General features: G+C 35.8%; 2 protein-coding genes across 2 annotated transcripts in view; both read right to left on the minus strand.

The window, feature by feature from the left end:
• Nucleotides 1-140: 140 nt before the first annotated feature.
• LOC306849298 (ubiquitin carboxyl-terminal hydrolase 11-like) lies at nt 141-17,898 on the minus strand. Its single transcript, XM_079384228.1, has 21 exons — nt 17,702-17,898; nt 16,903-17,012; nt 15,966-16,096; nt 15,746-15,863; nt 14,787-14,932; nt 14,512-14,573; nt 12,858-12,954; nt 12,595-12,768; nt 12,092-12,250; nt 11,071-11,295; nt 10,644-10,727; nt 10,386-10,480; nt 9,674-9,880; nt 9,058-9,149; nt 8,077-8,544; nt 7,773-7,843; nt 6,467-6,579; nt 6,136-6,285; nt 5,301-5,416; nt 5,106-5,194; nt 141-2,556 (listed from the first exon to the last, which is right to left on the minus strand). Exons 1-21 carry the CDS (start codon nt 17,809-17,811, stop codon nt 2,392-2,394), a joined length of 2,982 nt encoding a protein of 993 aa, XP_079240354.1. The 5' UTR covers nt 17,812-17,898; the 3' UTR covers nt 141-2,391.
• A 2,743-nt stretch (nt 17,899-20,641) lies between these two features.
• The window catches only part of LOC306849129 (metabotropic glutamate receptor 6-like), a gene marked incomplete at its 5' end in the record, with an annotated part of 29,358 nt that continues 25,992 nt past the window's right edge, over nt 20,642-24,007 (minus strand). Inside the window, one exon of the mRNA XM_079383973.1 lies at nt 20,642-21,924. The remainder of the gene's footprint in view (nt 21,925-24,007) is intronic.

Genomic DNA, 24,007 nt, shown 5'->3' on the forward strand with positions numbered 1-24,007 from the left:
CAGTTTGTGCTTGTGTCTTTGATTGAATTAGGCGAGAGGAAATGGTTGGTTAGTCTAATGTTTGTGAATCACACAGAGGTGAGTCAAATGTTTAACACTTACACAACGTTTCAGATTGAACATACTACATACTCAATATTCAAAACTCCAAAGCCTTTATTTGATAACTTATGTTTAATTTCTATACAAAAAAATGCCCCCACAATGCAAAATCACAAATATGAAATTTGGTGTTATACTGTGAAATGGGCTTAAGAAATGTGTGTAGCATTGACAGAAATAGACTATTTCTCAAACCAATTGAATTGCTGTAATATTTCACTTATTTACAGCTGACCATCTGATGGATTTCACTGAAATAATACAACCATGATCACAGGTCTCCCACAGTAGCTCTGATAAATATCTGATTGTAATATTATAAACATGCTGCATTTAAGAAATTAGGCTGTACTGTGTGGCTTTCTGAAGCTGTTCATTCCAGCACTAGTGAATTATTGTAGAAATAAATGCAAGAATGAAGCCATTTAATTGCAGTAAAATAGTAAAAACTTAAGCTCTTTTTAAACGGATCATTGCATTCATTAAACCTTGTATAAAATGGAAGACTGCAGATGAGAAATGAGTGAGTTAAATCATTTGAGGAACTGTTTTAAAAACAAACTGTCCATTTGTAAAGCAGACAACAAGAAATTTCACACCAGCTGTTCGTCACAAGTTACTAAATCTCACAAATCCAGTCAAGAACATAACTGGTCATTTTTACTTTACAAATACTATCATGATATATAGACATTTTCATAATAACAGAATTTTGGAATGCTAAATTGTCATGAAAATGTTTTAATAAAAATATAATTTCATATTGTTTCCTTTGATGTCTTTTGTTCTGGACAGGTTTTGTGAGATTCACCTGTGTTATTATACTAGAACATACTAAAGGTATTAAGTGCTCCTCTGACATATAGTGATATATTTATATAAATCCCAGGACAAACTGCATCCATTAAAATCCGAGGAATGCAATAAAGCAGTCACTTAATGGGAAGTGCAAATGAATACAAGATCTTTACGCAGCGGGCCAAATGACTTACAACACTGAGCAGCTGAGAAATGTTAATATGCAGTCAGAACAAACCGAGGGAATGCATTTCCCATTGCCAAAGGAGCTACGCCTCCTTTTATTCAGAGGTAAAACAATGGAAGCCAAATGTGTCCAATCTAACCTCGACTTTATAGTCAGCATTTATTCATATCAAAAGATGTGTATACAATTATATATTCAATCTATAATTAACAAAATAAAATGAAAGCTCCCACATTCCCAGCATCTGATCCAAATGATCAAAGATAATACAACATTTATTACAATACAAAAATACTGTACAGAGGTGCCTTAAAAATCATGTAAAGAGCTCTATCCAGAAAGCACTTCGCTGAAATATTCTCATAGTTCCAAAGAGTTTGTTATAAATTGCACGCAATTAGTCAAAAAGAATGTAATATTTAAATCTTGCTGTGCATTTCCTTGCAATTAAGATGAAAAAATTCTTGCTGGAAAACAGGCCTCCGTTTGTGTCCCGCAACAGAGTGTCTTTTCCCAGACCTCACGACAGACGGAAAAAAAAAAAAACATCACAAGAATGAAAATAAAATTGGAAGATCTTTAGAAGCCGCTCTTTAGAATTACAATCTCTCACTCCACATTAGCATCTAGCAATTACGAAAATAAATAGTTCACGAGTGAGTGGACAGAAAGCTATATCTCATTTACCTCATTTCTCCACCCTCACCTTTTTACAAGATCTCAGAAATCTGAAGCAGGATTTCTGAACATGACATCCCTGATATGAGAAACCCCAACGGTCCCTGCTGAAAGCGCCCATGATGAACATCGCTGCTTGAAACAATGAGATGGAATAAACTGATTCATGCTGCTAAACAGCGCAGCTGAAAGTTGTACGTTCAGATCAAACATCACCACCGTGGACAGCAGCTGAGCTAGCTTAGGAAAAAATAAAGAACATGTCGGTGATGATGAACTGCGGCGCAAACCTCATTCTCTGAATTCTCATCGTCACTGAAGCGCCGCAGACAAATCAGTGCACGATCTCTGTAACCTGCCACTACCAGCCTAACCCGTTTCCTCGAGTTTGTCATACAGACGAAAAAAAAACAACAAAAAAAAACAAAAACACATAAATCTACATTCCCACCCCATGATGCTCGTGCACCAGCCTGAGAGAGGTGCCCCTGCCTCGCACTTCCTGTCGGAGTCAGAGCAGAGGCGGAGGTTCAAGTTTCTGTTGATTAAGATGGTCGACAGTATGCGAGAAAAGATAAGAGTAAGAAAGAATGAAGTGGAACGTGTAAAAGACATAAGGACAGAAATCAATCCGTCTCCATGCTGACACAGGAAGAGGCTCCATCCATGCCATCGTGGGTCTGGGATGAGACGTGGTTCTCGGGCTGGCTGGAGGAGGGGATGGGTGGAGGGACAGTGGGCTGGCGGATCTTGTCTTGGCGCTGGTAGAACAGGAGGTAGGCGGCACTGGTCTACAGGAATGGAGGGAGAGAGAAAGTTTCAGTGAACGGTGACTGTCAAACTTACAATACCATTCAAAAGTTTGGGTTCGGCAAGATTTTTTTTTAAATGTTTTTGAAAAGTATGTTATGCTCACCAAGGCTGCATTTATTCAATCAAAAATACAGTAAAACAGTAATATTATGAAATATTATTACAATTTAAAAATCACTGTTTTCTATTCAAATATATTTTAAAAAATGTGTATCAGATGTCATTTGTGCCAACTGCAGTTAGAATTTTAAATGCTGAGACATGAATATTAATATGTATGCAGATATATGTACATGTGGGAATGTGTATATATATATATATATATATATATATATATATATATATATATATATATATATATATATATATATATATATATATGTGTGTGTATGCTAAAGTGAAATGTTGAGTCAATTGTATTGTTTGGTATCTTACCTTTTAGAGTTATTGTTTAAGTGTCTTTTATTGTATTGGTCTTGTTATAATGTGTTGTAAAGCCAAATACATATTTCCACTTGTGGACAATAAAGAGAAGTAAAGTAAAATGTAATTTATTCTTGTGATCAGAGCTGAATTTTCAGCATCATAACTCCAGTCTTCAGTGTCACATGACCCTTCAGAAATCATTCTAATATGCCGATATGCAGCTCAGAAACATTTCTTATTATTATGAATGTTGAAAACACTTTATATTTTTGTGGAATGTTTGATGAATAGAAAGTTCAAAAGAACAGTTTTGTAACATTATAAATGTCTTACCTATCAATTTTAATCAATTTAATGCATCCTTGCTGAATAAAAATGTCTTGGGGAAAAAACAAATAATAAAAAAAACATACTGACCCCATAGTGTGCTTATTAAATGGTTTGGTTTGTTTAGATGTACTTTCTTAAATCTCCTTAAGCACTGTATAGTAAACTTATGAATTGTATTTTCAATTATATTATTATAAGTCAACTACCAAATTACACCTGAATATAGGGGTGTGCGATATGACGATTTTTGATCGTGGACGATAAAAATGTCTCCACGATCTGCTTTTTAAGAAATATCGTAGTATCGCGCACATTGTCAAATACAGTTCTGGCGCCGCCGTCTCTATATACTGTACAACACGACATACAGCAGTAGAGTTACTCAGACAGGACACTGCACTTATTCGCGATCGCAAAAGTACATTATTTGCATACAAGCCTTGCTGGTTAAATGTTTAATTCGCGCGCTGGTCTGACGTGCGCTTGTTCTGAGTGCATACACCTGAAGCACGCGCACTAAAACGCCTGTCTAACAGCGCGAGCGCCTGATTACTCAACTAACTTATCTTTTGCGCTAATACTGTCAAAACACACAAGGTTTACATACAGACTGAGTTGGTTATCTCTAAAATGAAAGTAAATAGTTAAGAGAGAAACGGATGCGTGCCTGTACTGTATATTAGATGCGTGCAGCTCTTAAAGAGACAGGACACTAAACGTGCTGTCGACTGTCATTAAAGGGACAGTTCACCCTAAAATTTAATTTCTGTCATTATTTACTCAGTGGAAAACCAAACAGTTGCTGGTCCACATTGACTTTGATAGTATGAAAGAAAAATCCTATGGAAGTCACTGAGGACCAGCAACTGTTTGGTTTTCCACCTTCTTCAAAATAGCATTTATAAATGTTCAGCACAAGAAAGAAACTCATTCCGGTTTAAAACAACTTTTGAGTAAATGATGATATAAAAATACAACATTATGACAGAATTGACAGACAGATGACAGAATATTAATTTGTGGGGGAACTATTCATTTAACGTTAACAAAACAACAAAACGCAAAAGAGAAAAATCCCTCACTATTCTTGACTGAAAAACTTTAATACAGTTGCTTTAGGAATCAGTCTATCTAGTGTTTTATTTTTATATTTGTTCATTCAATTTCATTGAATGCTCTGCTAAATACACCTATTGTGCCTGGAAATAAAGCACTGTTTGTTTTATTTGTATATTATGTGTATTTGTAATGTGTATCTTTGTTCTTATTTTTTAATAAGAAAGATAAAATAATGACAAAGATTTTTATCTTCACCCACTTTGGCCTAAATATCTGCCATGCATCTTTGTCTTTCTAGTTTGGCTGTAATGCTCAGACAACTTGTAAAACCAAAATAGTAAAACTAACAAAGAATCGTGATAAAAATCGTGAAATTTCTATAAAAAATCGTGATATGATATTTTTCCCATATCGCCCACCCCTACCTGAATATCATATTATCTCACTCTGGCGGCCACCATGAGTTTATGCAGAACAAAACAATTCTTGTCCATTCTTATGACAATTTCGTCTTTTTTGACTCATGTGGCCAAGTCATTTCAGAGGCTGAGAAAGTTATTGTATTTTGAGGAAAAACAAACATTTCATTTTAGAAGAGCATGCACTGATGAGTCATGCATAGCAAGACCAAGGAAATTTAATAAAAAACATAAAGGGTCTATTTTGATTTCATGTTGATAAAGCAAACCCCAGAAAGGTGCATTAATCTCACCACTATTTGTTCCTCCCTTGCATAGGTCACCTTGCTGTCGTCAAAGTAGTACCACTGACCGTTGTCCTTGTTCCGGGCATAACTAGTATCTAGAAGGGAAAAAATGTTTGTGCAATATTATTGTCACTAATCAAAATAGCCTGCCATTTTTGGCATAAATGCTGATTAATGAAGGCTAAGAAGACTGATGCATACAGTGTCCATCTCGGAGTCCGCCGTAGTGGTTCGACACAGAGATCAGGTCATATCTACAGGGAGGTTCAGTACTGTTCACTGTCTTCTTTAGGAGGAAACCTGAGAAGTCCAGATCCCTGAAGTCAGAAAAAGAGAGCTGCTTTTCACCAGAGCAATAACAACATATGAGCCACGTGAAAATTAATGTTACAGTCGAAGTGTCAACCATTGAAAGAAAAAAATATAAAGGTTGCTCATCGATTTAAATGTTGTAAGGATGTGAAGGAACATTTAGGACCCTATCACTATCACATCAACAAATAAACAAATAAAGCACACAACCATTCAAAAGTTTGGGGTCAGTAAGATTTTTTTTTTTCTTTTCTGAAAGACATTACTAATTTTATTCAGCAAGGACCAAATAAACTGATCAACAATTACAGTAAAGATTTTTAATATTATAAAAGACTTCTATTTCAAATAATTGCTGTTATATTTAATTTTCTATTTATTAAAAATTCTTGAAAAAAATGTATCATGCCTTCCACAAAAATATTAAATAGCACAACTGTTTTCAATAATAATCAGAAATGTTTCTTAAGCAGCAAATCAGTATGATTTCTCATCATGTGACACTAAAGACTGGAGTAATGATGCTGAAACTTCAGCTTTGCATATTCAAATAGAAAACGGTTATATTAAATTGTAATTATATTTCACAATATTACTGTTTTTACTGTATTTTTGATTAAATAAATATAACCTTGGTGAGCATAAGAGACTTCTTTCAAAAACATGTAAAAATGTTACCAACCCCAATTTTTGTCTTCATCTCATAAACAGTACTTCATCTTACCGCAGGGGGAACTCCACGATGGTATCCAGTTTCTCTCGAGAGTATTTTGTGTAGGAGAAGCGCTTTAAATGGATGATGAGAACCTCAGGCAAAGACCACAGATCCAATTTCTTAGTGGCAAGCTGATGCTTTTTACATGTTGGACAATACCTGCAGACCACATAAACAAGCAACCCAGTTCTTTAAATCCATCACTAGAAATTATGAAACAGTTGGTTATGGCTCTAAATTATGCAATAGACAACACAAAAGTTTTCTCTTTCTTCATGCTCATGAAGGACAGACTGGAATAAAAAGCTAGAATCTGTAATAGGTCTAAGTAGTAGATTACCAGGGGTTTTCCTCTTCCAGTGTCTCTACCGTGGTAAAGAGCTCTATACATTCCTGCAGCTGCACTGTGGTTTGCTGGTGAGGGACATCCATGCTCTGATGCTTTACATATTTCTGCATAAACATAAAAAACACATTTGCAACAGAAATGCTGTAGTTTGCATAGCTCAAAGACTTAGGTTCTCTAACAAAGGTTAAAGAAATAAATGTATTTTGATATTTAATTAAAAGATCAAATGTGACCCTGGACGACAAAACCAGTCTTAAGTAAAACGGGGATGTTTGTAGCAATAGCCAAAAATACATTGTGTGGGTCAAAATTATTGATTTTTCTTTTATGCCAAAAATCTTTAGGATATTAAGTAAAGATCAAGGTGATTTTCTTAATACTTAGATTTTTTTGCACCCTCAGATTCCAGATTTTCAAATAGTTGTATCTCGGCCAAATATTGTCCTATCCTTACAACCATCAAAACTCATTTATACAGCTTTCAGATGATGTATAAATCTCAATAAAAAACCAAAAACAATTATGACTGGTTTTGTGGTCCAGGGTCACAAATTAATACTGCATTTATGTTTTGCATATTATAAAGCTTTAAAAAAAATCACTGTGATAGCATACATAATAAACTCTGCTGCTGTGTTGGGTTGAGAACCACTGCTTTTGTAGCTGCAGTGCTGGTTTAAAACACTCAATAGTTAGTAATATTAATGATTTTACTGCACTGACACTATTGAATGAGAACAAAACTTTAACTGAATTAAGCTAAATAATGAAAACATTGTCTTTTGTAGAGACGCTGTAAAGCTGAACTCAATTAGTTTCATACTTAATGAATTCTGCAACAATGATACTGTTATTTAACTGAACAGAATCAATTGAACTGACTCGAGCTGAATAAAGACACTGCCTTCTGTAGAGCTTCTTGTAGCTAAATTGAACTTTTTTCACAGTTGAGCAGCTTTACACCATTACTGAACTGAATCAACACTGAACTGACCACAGGTGAATAATGACATTCTTTATAGAAATGCTTTACTGCAGAATTTGCATATCATTAATTCTGCTATTTTCCTGTGCATTACTGTGAAGTTTCTTTGAAACAATCTGCATTGTATAAAGCTCTATATAAGTAAAGGTGACCTAAATTGACTGCAGTGACACAATACAGACGCATAACTGCATTTGGTGTAATGCTTGAATAGATTGGATTGAGCCTTGTATGAGAGATTACATTCATTTCCTAGTGCAACAACAGACGAAAAGCAGTTTTAAGGATCAAAGAGTTCATTAGCAATCTTACCTCGGCTTCATTCTCATTGTAGTACTTCTTCTTCATGTCAGGGTCCCAGTCGATGGCGATGTATGGCTGAGCTAAACAGAAACAGTGAGTCATTCCATTAAGAGCAGGAACATTTATACTTATGACCACTCGGAGTTAAAAGATACCATGACTATGAAAAGATGCGAATTGAGCAGCCGGAGAGATAAAAGACACGCAATCTCAATTTGTTCTGACCCTCGCTTGTGCACACATGACCCTGAAGTTGTACAAAAGCATCAGAAGTGTCTGTAATAAATTGAGTTTCTCTTTAGTATGTACTCACAGCTGAAAGAGAAGCCGCCGTCCGCCTCTCCCATCCCTCGCTCTGTGGTGCCACTAGAGTTCACCGCCTGAATGGTAAAGAGGGCTTTTTTCTGCCTCTCAGTGTAGCGCTGTCTTCCCAGAAACCTCTTATTTGCCTGAGCGCAAGATGCGGCCTGCTCTTCTTCTTCCTCTTCCTCATCTTCATCCTCTTCCTCCTTTCCCGAAGGTTCCGCACCAGCACTTTGGTCCCCGTCAGTGGCATCTTGGGAGTTGGTGTCAGTGCTGCCGCATGCTGATTGGCCCTCCTCGGTACTGCTGCCCCGGTCCGGTTCGCTGCTCGACTCCTCCTCCTCAGCTCTCTCCTCCCCCTCGCTGCTCGGGCTGGCTTCTGATTGGCAGTTGTTCTGCTCTTCAGCGCGGCCGCTTTCTTGAGTCTCTTCCTCTTTCTTGGATGGCCCTGCCTCCTCAGAGTCTTCCTCGCCCTCATCTGTTCAGAAATGAAGCATTGTTTGTAGACAAAATGCTTGGGGTCATTTAAAGTTTTTGAAAGAAGTCTCTTATACTCATCAAAACTACATTTATTTGATCAAAAATACAGTAAAATAACAGTAATATTGTGAAAAATTATGACAATTTAAAATAACTGTTTCTATTTAAATATATCTAAAATGTCATTTATTCCTGTGAATTTTCAGCATCATTACTCCAGCTTTCAGTGTCAAATTATCCTTCAGAAATTATTCTAATATGCTGATTTGCTGTTCAAGAAACATTCCTTAAGAAACATTAAAACGGTTCTTGTGCTGCTCAGTATTTTTGTGGAAACAGTGGCTTTCTTTTAACTCTTTGATGAATAGAACATTTAAAAGAACAGCATTTATTTGAAATGGAAATATTTTGTAACATTAAAACATGACTTAACCGTCACTTTTAATGAATTTAATGCATCCTTGCAGAATAAAAGTATACATTTCCTTTAAAATAAAAAACAAAGTCATACCATCACTAACACCATTGGTCTGAGCCTTGTACAACTCTTCCTCTTCTTCTTTCTCTACTTCTTCTGAAGGGTCTAAGGGACGGACATATCGCCTGTGCAGGGACATAATTACGACACATATGAATGGCAACCCAACTCCGGCCTTTTAACAAAAAACAGATCCCGACAGCTTTATGCACCCAAAAACCAGCGATTCTGAAATAAAAATGCACAACACCACCATATGATCACAAAAGTTACAAGCAGCAGCTAGTTACCATATTTATAAAAAAAAACAACTTATAATTGGATGCATCTATTGGCAGTAAAATATGTACAAATAATTTGAATAATCAATACAATGCAGTTAAAAAAAATACATACAGTAAATAAAGGAAAAATACAAAGCATCTGTATAATTAATGAATTTTGATTCCACGACTAATGACATACATAGCTGGTAACAATTTTATAACCATATTAATATTTTCGATTTATTGTAGCACTAATGCCATAATGGTCACTGTGTGTGTTTTCCTTTTATAACAATACACAAAAAATTAACAACAATTAAAAACTAAACAACCCCAATATTTAATGAAAACTAGCTTGTGACAAACATACTGATAAGACTTACGCCAGTCTTTTCAGGAGGAGCTGGTAGAGATCTTCCCGTGTGCACTGGGTGCGTGGCACAGACATCAGCAGCGGGTGACCGAACAGGGAGGTGCTATAGCTGTTGCTTCCCGAGCCGTAATCTCTGTAATGGGAGCGTTCACGCATATAGATGGCCATAACCACCTCCTCACTCTCCTGATCCACACAGCCACCGCTCAGCTGATACCTGCGTCAACACACCACAAAACACATTTAGACCCAGCCGACTGTCTCAAGATGCAGCTTTGATACATATTATTTTAGTTTTCTTTCCTTAAAAGATGAACTTAATGCATTATGAATTATATTTAGAAAATAAACTGCATTATATGAAATTATTTTAAAAAAAAAAAACGGAAAGGCTTAGAAAAGTCAGACACTAACAACAACTGAAAAAAAGAATAAGTACATATAATTTTATATAAATATATATCATATTATGAATTATATTTTGAAAGGAAATAAAAAACTATTTAAAGCTAAAGGCTTGGAAAAGTCAGACACTAACATCAATTTAAAAAAAAAAAAAAAAAAGGAAAAAAAATATAAATCGATTTTAATATAAATATATAAGAATATACTTTTATGTTTTAAAAAAACTTTATGAACCAGGCTTAATAAAAACTGTACATTTGTGTGTGTTGGCATGTGTGTACGATTAAAGGGGTTTACTCAGATTAGTTCCATCTTACACAAATATATCATCCCTGTCCAATATACAGCTTAAGGATTCGTCAGCCTGGTAAATCCTATAGAAGCGGTGATTGAAAACATCAGCCACAGCCATCTGAGAAGAGCAGATCAATTATTAGCCCAGAACAAATATATAGTAGTAAATCAAACTTAAACTGCATACAGGATCATAGCATTAACCAAACCAAGATTATAGCAATAAGTAATTTGTAAACACAATTTGCCAGTGTTTCAGTAGTTAAAATGCTTGTTCGAACCTGGTTGGGAGGGACGCCTGTTGCCTGAGAGAGGGCAGTGCACAAGTCAATCACTCGGCCAGCTTTAGGTACAATCAGACGATACTGCAGAGGAAAGACAATCACGTTCATCAGTCATCAGGATGAACAAAACTCACAATAAAGCAGTGGTTTACTGAATCCTTACTAAACTCTGTTCAACAGATCTGTCAGACTACTTTTCCCTAAGCAAAACTGGTTCTGATGACATCATCACACACCACCAGCTGTCTTCCTATTTACAAACCTGCAGCGCTACATCATTCACATCTGCCAAACTCATAGCATGAGCTCACTCATAATGAGCATGTCTATCGTGCTGCACATATGCTGCTTTTCCTGCCAAAAGTGACTGAGCATTATGGTATTTTGCTGTTTATTTTTTTCTAGTATATGACATAACACAAACCTGGGTGGGTTTGGCCGTGGGATCCAGCGATACATAGAACATCTCCATGACCCTCTCCTTACTAACAGGTAAGGGCACGCTCAAGTAGCAGAAGGGGTCGAAGGTCACAGAGACCTTGTTGCATTCGGGACACACCAGCGTCGACTTAAACAACCCGTGGAATGTGTCGACGATGACCGAATCGTTCCGCCGCAAATGGTTGTGCCATGCTTCCTCAGCAACTTCCTGCAATACATAAATAGAAATTTGATTCCCATAATAACACACTGTTTTGTTGTGGAGTTATATATATATATGGTTAAAGGTTGACCAATAGTGGATTTAACAGAGACTAAGCTGGAAAAACTGGTTGATAAAGTAATCAGTAGATATTTTTAAATTTCTATACGAATAACAACTTTCCATAATATAAAATAGAATGCCATTTAAAATGATAATAATAATAATAATAATAATAATAATATGCTTATTTATTATCATTTGATGATTAAAAAATTAAAAAGAACAACATTTATTCAAAATATAAATCTTTTGCAACAATATAAACTACCAATCAAAAGTTTGGGGTTCAGTTTGTTTTTTTTAAATTAATACTTTTATTCAGCAAGGATATGTTAAAATGATAAAGAGTGATAGTAACGACTAAATTATTGTTACAAAATGTTTCCATTTTGGACAATTACTGATTTAAAAAATAAAAAAAAAAATACATAAAAATTGAACAATTTTTAATCCAACAATCCTGAATTTTCCAAAATTTTTCACAATACAAAAATAAAATAGAATGGAATTTTATTACACAATTAATAATAATGACTAATTGACCATGGAAATGCAATTATGAAATAATAAAAATTAATTATTGCATAAAATAAAAATGAAAAATAAGCATGCTTCACTAGTGTCACAAAAAATGTATTACTTTATTTTCACATTTACTCAGTTTGGTTTTAAACAAGAGTGACAATATGACATTACAAGAGTTATTCTTCGTGTACAATAGTGTGTGTGTAAAAAGCACCTGGTCAGGTCTGCCATCAGCATCCCTGAGTTCAATATACTCCTTCTTTTTGACCCGATTGAGGTCTTCATGTAGACCGTCCAACAGGAAAGACAGCAGCTCCTGAGAGTCGTGTTGCTGGTAGCCCAGAAACTGTGACGCAAAGTGGCCGACCATAGTCTGCAAACACATACACAAACAACGCTGCTTAATTTCTGTACTATTAATGGAGCAAAACAAACAAACAATCATAATTACAGTGTTTACAGCCTATAAATGACTTACACTGATCAAAAGTGACCACAAAGAAATAAGAAACGAATACTGTAATCATAGTTGTTTCTTCACATTAAGTTATTTTATTAAGCCTTTATTGATATGAAAGCAGAGAGAGAACTGGTATTATGAATTAGAATGGGAACCAGATTTGAAATGGACCAATTGATTTCAGCTCCACTTGTGTTTGCAAACAGGTTTTGCTCTAAAAAAATGGTAATGCAGAGTGATCACTACAATTACATTACCTTAAATACCCGAGGAACCACAGAATAGTGCCTGCCTGACCACATCTGTTTGATGACATCTGCGTAGGCTTCTGCAATTTCACCCTTCATGCCCAGAGGGTTGGTGAAGTTCAGCTCCTCCAGATACGAGTTCCTCAGGAAGTACTCAGTCAGTGGAGGCGTGTTACCCAGACACTGCAGGGAAAAAAATGCACAATTCACTTTAAGAAAAGCCTTTTGTAAAAGTTATGTGACTGAGTGTTCAGCAATCCATGACCTCTGACCTGTAAAGCTGAGTTCATGAAGCAGGTGTTGCCTAGGTTTGTGAGGCCACACACTCCAGGAGGCCCTCGATACGAGTCCTCGTCAGCAGAGTTCCGCCTAGAGACACAAAATTCCATATAAATTCCAAATAACCAATAAAAGACACTTTCAGTGGCCAAAAATGCTGGTTAGGTAGGTTTTAATTCTTTTTGAGGTTAATCTTATTATATTAGTAAAGCTTTTTTTTAAGGAAGGAAAGGACGTGAGGCCAAGTATGGTGTCCCATACTTTGAATTTGTGCTCTGCATTTAACCCATCCAAGCGCACAAACACAGCAGTGAGAAGTGAACAAACACACACACATCGTGAACACACACCCGGAGCAGTGGGGGTTCGGTGCCTTGCTCAAGGGTCTCACCTCAGTCGTGGTATTGAAGGTGGAGAGAGCGCTGGTTACTCACTCCCCCCACCTACAATTCCTGCCGGACCTGAGACCCAAACCCACGACCTTCGGGTTACAAGTCTGACTCTCTAATTAGGCCACGACTGCCCCCTTTTTTTTTTTTTTTTTTCTTCTTTCAGCACATCCAGTTATAATTTATACTTATACGACTATTTTCCATTCTCTCTAGGTTAGGTTATCATTACGAATTCAGTGTAAACAGCATCGGTTATATTTTTGAGCACTTTTCCAAACCATTCTTTTCAATCATAAAATGCATGACTGTAAAATATATTATATTAACGTAAATAATAATATCAGCCAGCATGCATACAGTACAGTCACATACAGCAATATACACTATATACAAAATTTCACTGCATTATTATATAATCACAAAAAAGTAAACAGTACATGTAACTGTAAATATATTACACAAAACAGAAATATATTATCGTCCCGCTCTATATATAAAGTTGGAAATATAAGTACATCCAAATTCATCTGTATACATACAGTACACTCATGTGATGTGTGATATATGCTATACAGCAAATCCCTACTGCTTGCTTTTATTGTCACAATATGTAAACTACATCATCGCCCAGCTCTAATCTGCTAAATGCGACTATAAGACACTATGATATTAATATAATATATACATCAACATCATGATATTCTGTAATACTGCTTTGAAATAATGTGCATTCAAAAAGTACTATATGGGTAAATTTATCTTAACTATAATACAATGCTTTATGACACTGTAAAAGACCATCACATCATAAGGTTGTGGAAGTGCAGATCAAGTGATTTTGCAGCCAAGGTTCAATAAATGGTCTTTTGATCTGGGAAGTTGAAACATTCATAGTGCATTAAGCTCTTTAATTCCAAAAAAAAAAAAAAAAAATATTCCTCATGATATGATCTCTCAAAACATGGTTAATTTATTTTGAAACTGATTTGTACCAGGCAAAATCTTCTTTTTAACCTACTATAATGGTTTATTGTTTATTGTAATCTGGCATAAAAGGCATAAAGGATTTAACCTACAAGAAGCCTTTAACCTACTACAACTAGCTACCAATGTAAATGAACGGGGCTGATGATACATATGTGGAGGTTTGAGCATTTTGTGCTTTAGACACGTGTCTTTCCATTTTCCTAAACAAAAACAGAAAGGAAACTTGCATTAATGCAAGAGAGAAGGAAGCTGGTGTCTTTATACTCACATGATCTGAGGCCTGGATGTGGGCCACGTACCATCCGCATTCCTGATCTCCATAATCACCGTCTGCAGAGTGAGCAGAGCATGTTTGGACACAACAAACACACGCAGGGTGGCCCATGACAGAGCATTCATTTACTAGTAGCAAAGCTTGTCTGTATGACAAGCACGCTAGGTGAGGTTGTGGGCAGTGCTTATTACAGTAAATGTCACCAAATGGTTACATAACAAAACAGATGACCAGAGTTTAGGAGTGTAAATGGTAGGTGTGTATTTTACCATGCCAGAGCTGAGGCAGGTGTCTAGGACAGTCATGTTAAGGTTGCGTAGCCTCTCTGAGCTCGTATCCGTACTCCTCATCCACAGTCGGCTCTCAGCAGTCTCTGACACGTTAAAATGCTGCCGTATCTTTTGATGTATAGCATCTATCAAACACAAATACACATGTGAGATTTACGCACATACACGCACTCAGAAATCTGCATCTCAGATACACCAGGCTGCCAATATCCTGAGGGGTTTCACACATCTGTTTACAAAACATAATTACAAGCCAAAAATAAAATAGATCTGCGAGAACAACATTCTGTAAATTAAGTGGCAATCCAGAGGTTTAGCTAAACCTTTGATGTGCCAAAGAAGACATTTAGTTGACATTTAGTAAGCCTGTTTATCAAGCATAATTTAATGCTTATGGCTAGCAGAAATTGTAATGTATTGATGTAAAATGCTTTTATTTTCGTTTTTATTTAGTTTTCTTTTTTTAAATAGAAAATGTATTTATTTTAAATTAATTTTAAATAGTTTTAGTTATTTTAAATGCATTAATATTTCACAATATTACTGTTTTAATGTATTTTTGATTAAATAAAAGCAGCCTTGAAGAACATAACAGACTTCTTTCAAAAATTTTACTGACCCTAAACTTTTGAACGGTAGTGCTTTCAATTAATTTGTGTAGCGAACAGGACATATACATCATTAGAGGATCTAAACATTACAAACTGAGCTTAGTACAAAGTATGCAAACTTCAAAGATACATAGTTTACAGTGTTGCTGGAAAGTGGACTGAATATATTTTTTACTTATTACTTCGGAAGCATTAATTAAAACAGAAGCGCTAGTCCCGATATTCATTGCAGTGATTTTACATGCAGAAAGCACAGTGAGATAATGTCTTTAATCAGATTTTGAAGTGTTCAAATACTTTTTCTATCCATTAACAGCATGTACTCACGTATCTTTTCTGCTCGACTGAAGCATGCAGATACAGTACTCTCCATGTTGCTAGAAAGACAGAGGTAGATCTCCACAGGGTAGACCTCTACTTTAACAGTGCTGGGAAGATCAACAACCTGCAAAGAGAAAGAAGATTACTGACAAGCACGGCCTATTTTGAACTCAACATCTCATTTAATTTTAATAGAAAGAAAAGTCAACAGTCTGGTTAACACTACCTTTCTCTCCAAAGGAGTTTGGTCGTCCATCATGTCATACCATGACAAAAGTTTATGCCAGGCTTCTGCAGGGACGAGGACAAAGTCCTCATTCTCCGACAGCCTCTCTTTCAGATGATAGGAATCCAGATCTACAGAAAGCATACAAAGTATTTCAAAACATCTTCTACCTCCATAATTATTAAAGGAACGATTCACCCAAAAATGAACATTTGCTGAAAATGTTCTCACCCTCAGGCCGTTCAAGAGGTAGATGACTTTATTTCTTCATCAGAAAAGATTTGGAGAAATGTAGCATTACATAACTTGCTCACCAATAGATCCTCTGCAGTGAATGGGTGCCGTCTGAATCCAAAGTCCAAACAGCTGATAAAAACATCACAATAATCCACAAGTAATCCACAGGACTCCAGTGCATCAATAAACATCTTGTGAAGCAAAAAAACTGTGTGTTTGTAAGAAACAAATTCATCATTATGGTATTTTTTAACTTTAAACCGTTGCTTCCAGCTAAAATACAAGTCCTCTATACAATAACATTGAAGCATTACTATGGATTATGGACTCATAATCTGGCCAGAAGATGCCTTAATGATGGATTTGTTTCTTACAAACATGCATCTTTTAACTTCACAAAATGTTAATTGGTGGACTGGATTTGTGTGAATTACTTGTGATGTTTCTATCAGCTGTTTGAACTCTCATTCTGACGGCACCCATTCACTGCAGAGGATCCGTTTGGGAGTGAGTGACAATACTAAATTTCTCGGTTTCGATGAAGAAACAAACTTAATCTTGGATGGCTTGAGGGCGAGTAACATTTCAGCAATTTTATTTTTGAAGAGAACAGATCTGCAGAGAATGAGACACTAAACGCTTCATGGTGCTACTATGGGATCTTGTGTGTAAGTTAACATCACAGAATAGCAGCACTTACCTTCATAGAGCTCAGTGTTATCAATTTTCCCGGGATAGGAGGAGGAATTTTGGTCCCCGGCGTGTACATACTCTTTCCACTGATCATACCATCTTTTGTCCAACAAATACCTGCAATACAGATACATGCACCTGTCACATTCAACACTGATTGGTTGTGTCAGTCCCGCATCATTTAATGAGCTTTAGGACAAATCTGTTTAATGTAAACTGTAAAGGGCGCCAGTGTCATACATGGATTAAGACACCAAACACTTGTCATTTGCCTTTAGGGACGAGAAGGAATTACAGCTGCCTTTCCTGTCCAAGGAACAAACACAAACCGAAAGCAACTTTCCCATAACAGACTGACACACCTTCTAGAGATGGAAGTGAAACTTAAAACAAGTGCATTAAAGACTTAGACACCATAAAACTAGATCATGTGCACATTTGCTTAATGAAAATGAAAAGAAATGAGCGTTTAAAGCGGGTAGAGTTGATGATGTTGGAATCTGGAAAGACAAGCAACCTGTCAAATCTTAATTATGCCAAGGAAGCTGTTAACCAGGAAACCCGAGCTATTAGGCCTGAAAACTGACCGGTATGTTAATTTCCTTCTTTTATTTGATATCTGAATCATTTAAATCTCAATCACATTGGCATGGCTGCTACTAAACCTGAAGAAACTGCAGACCCTCACACCGCATAAACTCCAGAGCGTTATCAGTTTTACTGAGTTCTGTCGGGGATTTATCTGTGCTGTAGTTGTTGTTGTTTATTGAATGTTTGTTTGTTATTAAGGCTGAAGTTTCTCTCACCAGCTGTCTCCGGACCGTAGCTGCTGCTGGTTCAGGTTGTCGATCTCCCGCCACTGGGTCTCTAGTCCCGGAGGCTCCGTGGCCGAACCGGTGCTGCTGTTCGCAGCCATAATCACTCAGAAAACCCGAAAAGCGCCGTTAAAGCCGCATAGACACACCGGAATGTTTTGACGCCGGAAGTAGGAAGCGGTTAGAACGACAACTTCCGCCCTGCGTGGCGTACGACGAGAGGGCGTGTGCGATGGGAGAGAGTTTGTTAGATCAAATCTGCAAAATAAATCCAAAAAGATTTAACCACCACTTTAATTAAATGAATCCTAAACATTTCATTTTATTTTTTTAAATTTATTCTGAAATTTAATTCAGTAAAATGCGATTTTATCTATTTATTTATTTATACTACGTTTATATATACTATTTATTTATAGATTCATTATTATGAATATACAAATACTAATTTATACATGAATTATTATTCCATTAATTAATTTAACTACTATTTCTGAAACGTTTAACTATTAAATGTAAAATGTCCCATAAATCAGCTAAAACTGATGATGATGATTATTATTATTATTATTATCGTTGTTGTTGTTTTAAGATCTGCTTAGAAGATTCCAACACACACACACACACACACACACACACACACACACACACACACACATATATATTATATATATTTATATATATATAAATATATATACACATTAAAACATATATATATTTATATATGCATAGATTAAAATATATAATATATATAATTAATGAATTTAACTATTAATGTTGTAAAATGCTGAAAATGTCCCCATAAATCAGCTAAAACTGATTTATACTCAATTAGTTGTAGTAATACAGTATATCACGAAAATATTCCAACACGTAAACCTATAAAATGGACATTGAATTTGACAAAGAAAATGTACAGTGCTACATGTTATGCATTCAGCTATCACTAATATAGAATATATATAAAAAAAATTAATTTAAAAAAGCATTCAAATAACTTCATTCCTTCATTCTTGTAATCAGAGAACAGGTGTTAGGTTATGCAAGTAACCTAAAGTTTTGGCTATAGGAGTATGCATTTGGCACAAGGTGGCAGTGTTTGACAAAAATACACAGACAGTACTGCAGTGGTCTCAATCAATTCCTGGAGGGCCACAGCTCTGCACAGTTTAGCTCCAACCAGCTCCAAATCACACCTGCTTGGAAGTTTCTAGTGATCCTGAAGACCTTGATTATTTGGATCAGGTGTGTTTGATTAGGGTTGGAGCTAAACTGTGCAGAGCTGTGGCCCTCCAGGAATTGAGTTTGAGACTCAAATCACTCAAATTACCCAGAAACTGATTGATTTATTGATCAATAAAGGACCTTTTAACTGATTAATCTTGTAGCATAACGTTTTGGTTGTCAGTGTGGGCACAAGCACTGTTCAAATTTACCTAATAGAACCTAATAGATTTTTTAATGCTCTTTATTAAAAAAATGCAAAAATATAAGCTGACAAAGCTCATGTTCTAGAGGCTACGGTGCTTGGAATTGAGTTATTTTCTTCCAGAAGAAGGTGACGATTCTAAAGTGATAGACAAAACTGGATGACTAGACAGGTACCGTTATGGCTTTGAGAACACAGAGTCTCTTTTTTAATACATTGAAAACATGTAATTTCAATTATTTTATTCTATTCCCTGGCACAAAAAGTTTTTGAACTTCTCGTGGCCCCTGAATCTTTAGGCTGGCAAATGTGTCATTGTCATAATTCCATATTTCTGACTGACGGCTGATGATTGATGTGTGAGCAGCTGATAATTTGGTGGTGAATGTTCACTCTGTCCAGCCTTTCAGTCTCTCTGTTTCAGCCCTGTGTTTAGACTCCTACTGCCCTATCATCAGATGTCATTATTTCTTCACCTCCAGCACACACGTCTGTCATCTAGGTTTAGTGTTAAGGCGTGCAGACTGTGAGTAAACTGTGCTGACAATGGCCTAATGGTTCCTCTGGTGTCAACATCGAGAAAAAGAGATGTTGTAAAAAAAAAAAGAATAAGCTCCACCATCTTTACAGGTCCATTATGTGTTTTTCACCTACTGTCACACATGATTTGAGCACTCATGTAAATAGGGACAGAATGATTCTCTTTAATACAGATTAATATTTATACTTTAGTAAAGTGGTTTGTGCATTGCACGTGACAATGCAATAGTAGTGCGTGCAAAATGCATGAGAACTTGGACCATTATTGTGTTAGCATGAATTATAATAAGTGAATCTTGCTCTAGTGTTACGAGAAAGAACTACATTGAAATCTGACTTGATATCCTTTCAAAAGAAATTCACCAAAATAATCAAAAGTCACTTTTGCAATTACAATGAATGGGAAACTTTCAAGCTGCAAAAAGAATTCAAAAGCAACACAAAGGTATCATGAAACATAAAAGTAGTCCATGTGATTTGTGCCTTAAATCCTCTGATTTTGTACATCATTGTGAGCTGTTACTAAAACTGTGAGTCAGTGAATCAGTGAGTTGAACTTGAGAACTGTATGAGTCTGATTCCTGAATTAATCATTAAGATTTCATGAAATGGATAATTTGCATATGGATTCTCCTTTTGTTTTCCATTAAAAAAAAATAGCAGAATATGGGTTTAAAATAAAATGACTGCATGTAAATAATGATACAATGTTCATTTTGAGTAAACTATGCTTAAATAAGAGAGCCTTTGACTTAGGATATAAAAAACACATTATGAATGCTTAAAACAATGATATGAGCAAAGAAAACATCAGGCCTTGATGTTATGAAAACATTTATTTTGTTCTCAGCCATGCGTGGAAAGCACACATTTGATATATCTACTTTCTAGGTATCAAATGTCTTGCTGTAGGGCTTTATTGAATGATTTTTAAGAACAGAAACACTGAACTAAGAAAGATTCAGAAAACAACAAGTTTTATTCACAGCACAGCATCCTACTGTTGTTATTTCATGTAGGAATTATTGTGGCAAAGCATTCTGACCATCAGCAATCTGTTTAATTACAATTGATTGCTTTGCTCTTTCTATTATCGATTGTACCATTCAACATCAATACAGCTTCAAATATGACATCTTCATAGACACAGCCAGTGTTGTAGTGTTGCATTTACTTAAGCATTATGAACTCAGCAGAATATATGGACATCCTAAAACACTGATGTAAAAATAGCAAATAGAAAGACATAAACTACATTTCTTCAATGTGATGTGAGCAAAACACAGCAGTCATGGTACTCATGTAACACAGTAAGACTTTTCAGCTAGAGTTTCCCATGCACATTGTCAATCAAACACAAAATTGCCTCAAAACACACAAAATAATACATCCATTAAACCTTCTGCAGATTCCTCTATTTACAATGTTAAACAAGTTAAACTGTACACTGTTCTTTAACACGGTGCACTCTGGATGCTGTATTGATATTTAATTCTGTCCTTTCCTACAGGTTTCTTTATAAAAGCACCAGCATGTCTTTGGCCAAGGAGATCAATCATCAACATTAAATAAATAAATACATTATTTCAAAAAAATCAAAACAAATAAAAGAGCTAATTAATAACACCTAGTTAGAATCATTTAAATAAATAGATATTTAAGATGCACAAAGCTATCAAATACACAACTGGCTGAAAATAGTGTATACTTCATTATTTGAGCTTACAATCTAAAATAAAATAGTGTATTATGAGCTGACAAAGCAGTGACTTTGCTGTACGGTTAGAGGTGAGGAGAGTTTTTTCTTCAGTATCTGTCAGGATCTGTGTTTTTATCAAATCTGGTGGTCTTTCATTAAGTTTTTTCTTCTTAGTGCGTGCATGTCCAAAGTTGCACTGTTTTGAATATCTCATGCTAAAACTTCAATGCAATAACCACACAATACGTTTTCTGAGGTAAAAATGGGACAAAAAGAGATTTTTACAAATTGCATTGTGCGATCCGCAAAAATCCTCTGGATGAGAAAGGCTTTTGGGCACATTCTATCTATGAAGCATTTCAAGTGTTCGACAAAGATGCTCAATAAAGTATTTTCTGTTCGCAGTGTTAGCAGTTTGTGCTTCACAGTCAGTAACATCGGCTTTATTAACGTCCTCACCTGGCATCACAAAATACAACACAGCAAAACTCCGCCTTTGACTCTGTTCCTCGGTGATTTGAGATCTACAGCTGTTCCAAGGGTCACCTGTAAGTACAAAGACAGATCTGTGAATATGAGAAACTCAGCAACACTCAGCAAAAAAGTAGGTTGGTACTTCATGTGCGTTTTAAAGGAATGCTACAAAGAGTGTACATCAAAGTAGAGACAAACTGTCTGCAAGAAAACATAAAATAGCCCCAAACCATCCAGCAAAGATTGCCTAGTTAGCATGATTCTGTTAACCTCTGCTGGAAGACACTGTAACTACACCAGCAAAAAAATTATCTTTCACTATTCATGGCCATCTATTTACAGTTTTTTGCAATCATTTTTGCACTAATAACAGAACCTTCATGTCATTTTTCAAATCTCTAGACACATAATTCACAACTGATGATCAAAATGCACATTTTTCAATACACTTTTTCCAGATGCTTGGATACAATACACATGAGCCAAAGATATTTTGTTCATTGAACTAAAATCCCTGGTTCAAAATCACACAACTTAAAGGGATAATTCACTCTAAAATGAAAATTCTGTCATCATTTACTCACCCTCAAGTAGTTCCAAACCTGTATGAATGTTTTTGTTCTGCTGAACACAAAGGAAGATATTCTGAAGAATGTGGGAAACAGAGCAGTTCTGAGGCACCATTGACTTCCATAGTATTTTTTTCCCCTAGAGTTGCATTACTCTTATTGCACAGTTTTTATGGAAAAGGATGAACAATATTATACATTTAGATTATGAAAGTGAAGCAACTGAGGACTGAGTGTGTTCAGGTGTGATCAGTTTAAAGATGCCTGTTGTTGGGAGAGAAAAAAATTCCCCAAAGTCTATATCATTGTTATGAGTATTTGTTTTTCCTACAGTAAATGTCTTTTTAGATGGCGATAGAGCTGGAAGCTGATGAAAACCATTCATATTTTTGGATGAAGCAGGCTTTACCCTGGCCATGACATGGAGGAGAGGTTGAGAGTCCAGCGGTCGAGAGCGGCCCAGAACAATGTTCTCTGGGGGGCCTGACCACCCCCCACTGAATGTGATTTTGAGGGCCCCCACAGCAAAATCAGTGCAAAGGGCCCAGAATCATGGTTTCATGTCCATCCACAGTTTTTCACCTTGTATTTACCCCCATACTCCCCTTTTCTTACTGTAACCTGACTGAAGAATTTTTCTCCACATGGAGGTGGAGGGTTCACAATAGACACCCTCACAAACAAGTCATGCTTCTCCAGGTCATAGATGATGTGTACAATGACCAATGTCAGGCCTGTATTTGCCATGCCAGAAGATTTTTTTTCCCAAGATGTTTAACTAATGAAAACATCCATTATGATGTGGAGGAGAACCTGTGGCCAAATCCACAAGAAATTGTTGATAAAAACATAGAAGGGCAGTGAGGAACACTCCAGTTGACATTTTACTGTAGGCCTAATGTAGTTGTTCTTATCTTTTTTTCTTATCAAATTTTTTCTTATTTAAAGTTTTTTTGAAAAACCTGTTGTGTTGATTATTTCATCAATAATAAAAAAAAAAAAAATGAATGATTCCAGTGTCTGTACTTTTCTCTCTAGTCTATTGCAATGATGTATGAATGTGTAGAACCATAATGAAAGCTGCATCATGTGTTTTGAACACCTATATTTAATGATTGTACTAACAACTAAACAGTGAAACTATGGGTTTCTTGTGTGTGGGTGATCTAAAGTAATGTTCCTATGATATTTCATAATAAATGAGTATTTTGAACCAATGCTTCTGCAAATGCAAGGCTATATCGCAATTTGCAGTTTTGAACATTGAACAGCCTGTGTTACAAATAATGACTGTTTTGAGTTCTGTATCTAGAGTTTTGAAAGACGTGAAGGTTCTGTTATTAGTGCAAAAATGATTGTAAAAAACTGTAATGGAATACTCTTCTGCTCATCAAGGCTGCATTCATATTACGTTGTTTGAATATATTTTAAAATGTAATTTATTCCAGTGATGCAAAGCTGAATTTTCAGCAACTATATCTCCAGTCTTCAGTGTCACATGATCTTCAATCTAGAGAGATAAACAGAATGAACGATGGATGGATGGATGGATGGATAAAATGAAGGAACGATAGATAAAACAAACA

The sequence above is a fragment of the Barbus barbus genome (genome assembly GCF_936440315.1).
Source record: "Barbus barbus genome assembly, chromosome: 29".
NCBI classification, from domain to species: Eukaryota; Metazoa; Chordata; class Actinopteri; order Cypriniformes; family Cyprinidae; genus Barbus; species Barbus barbus.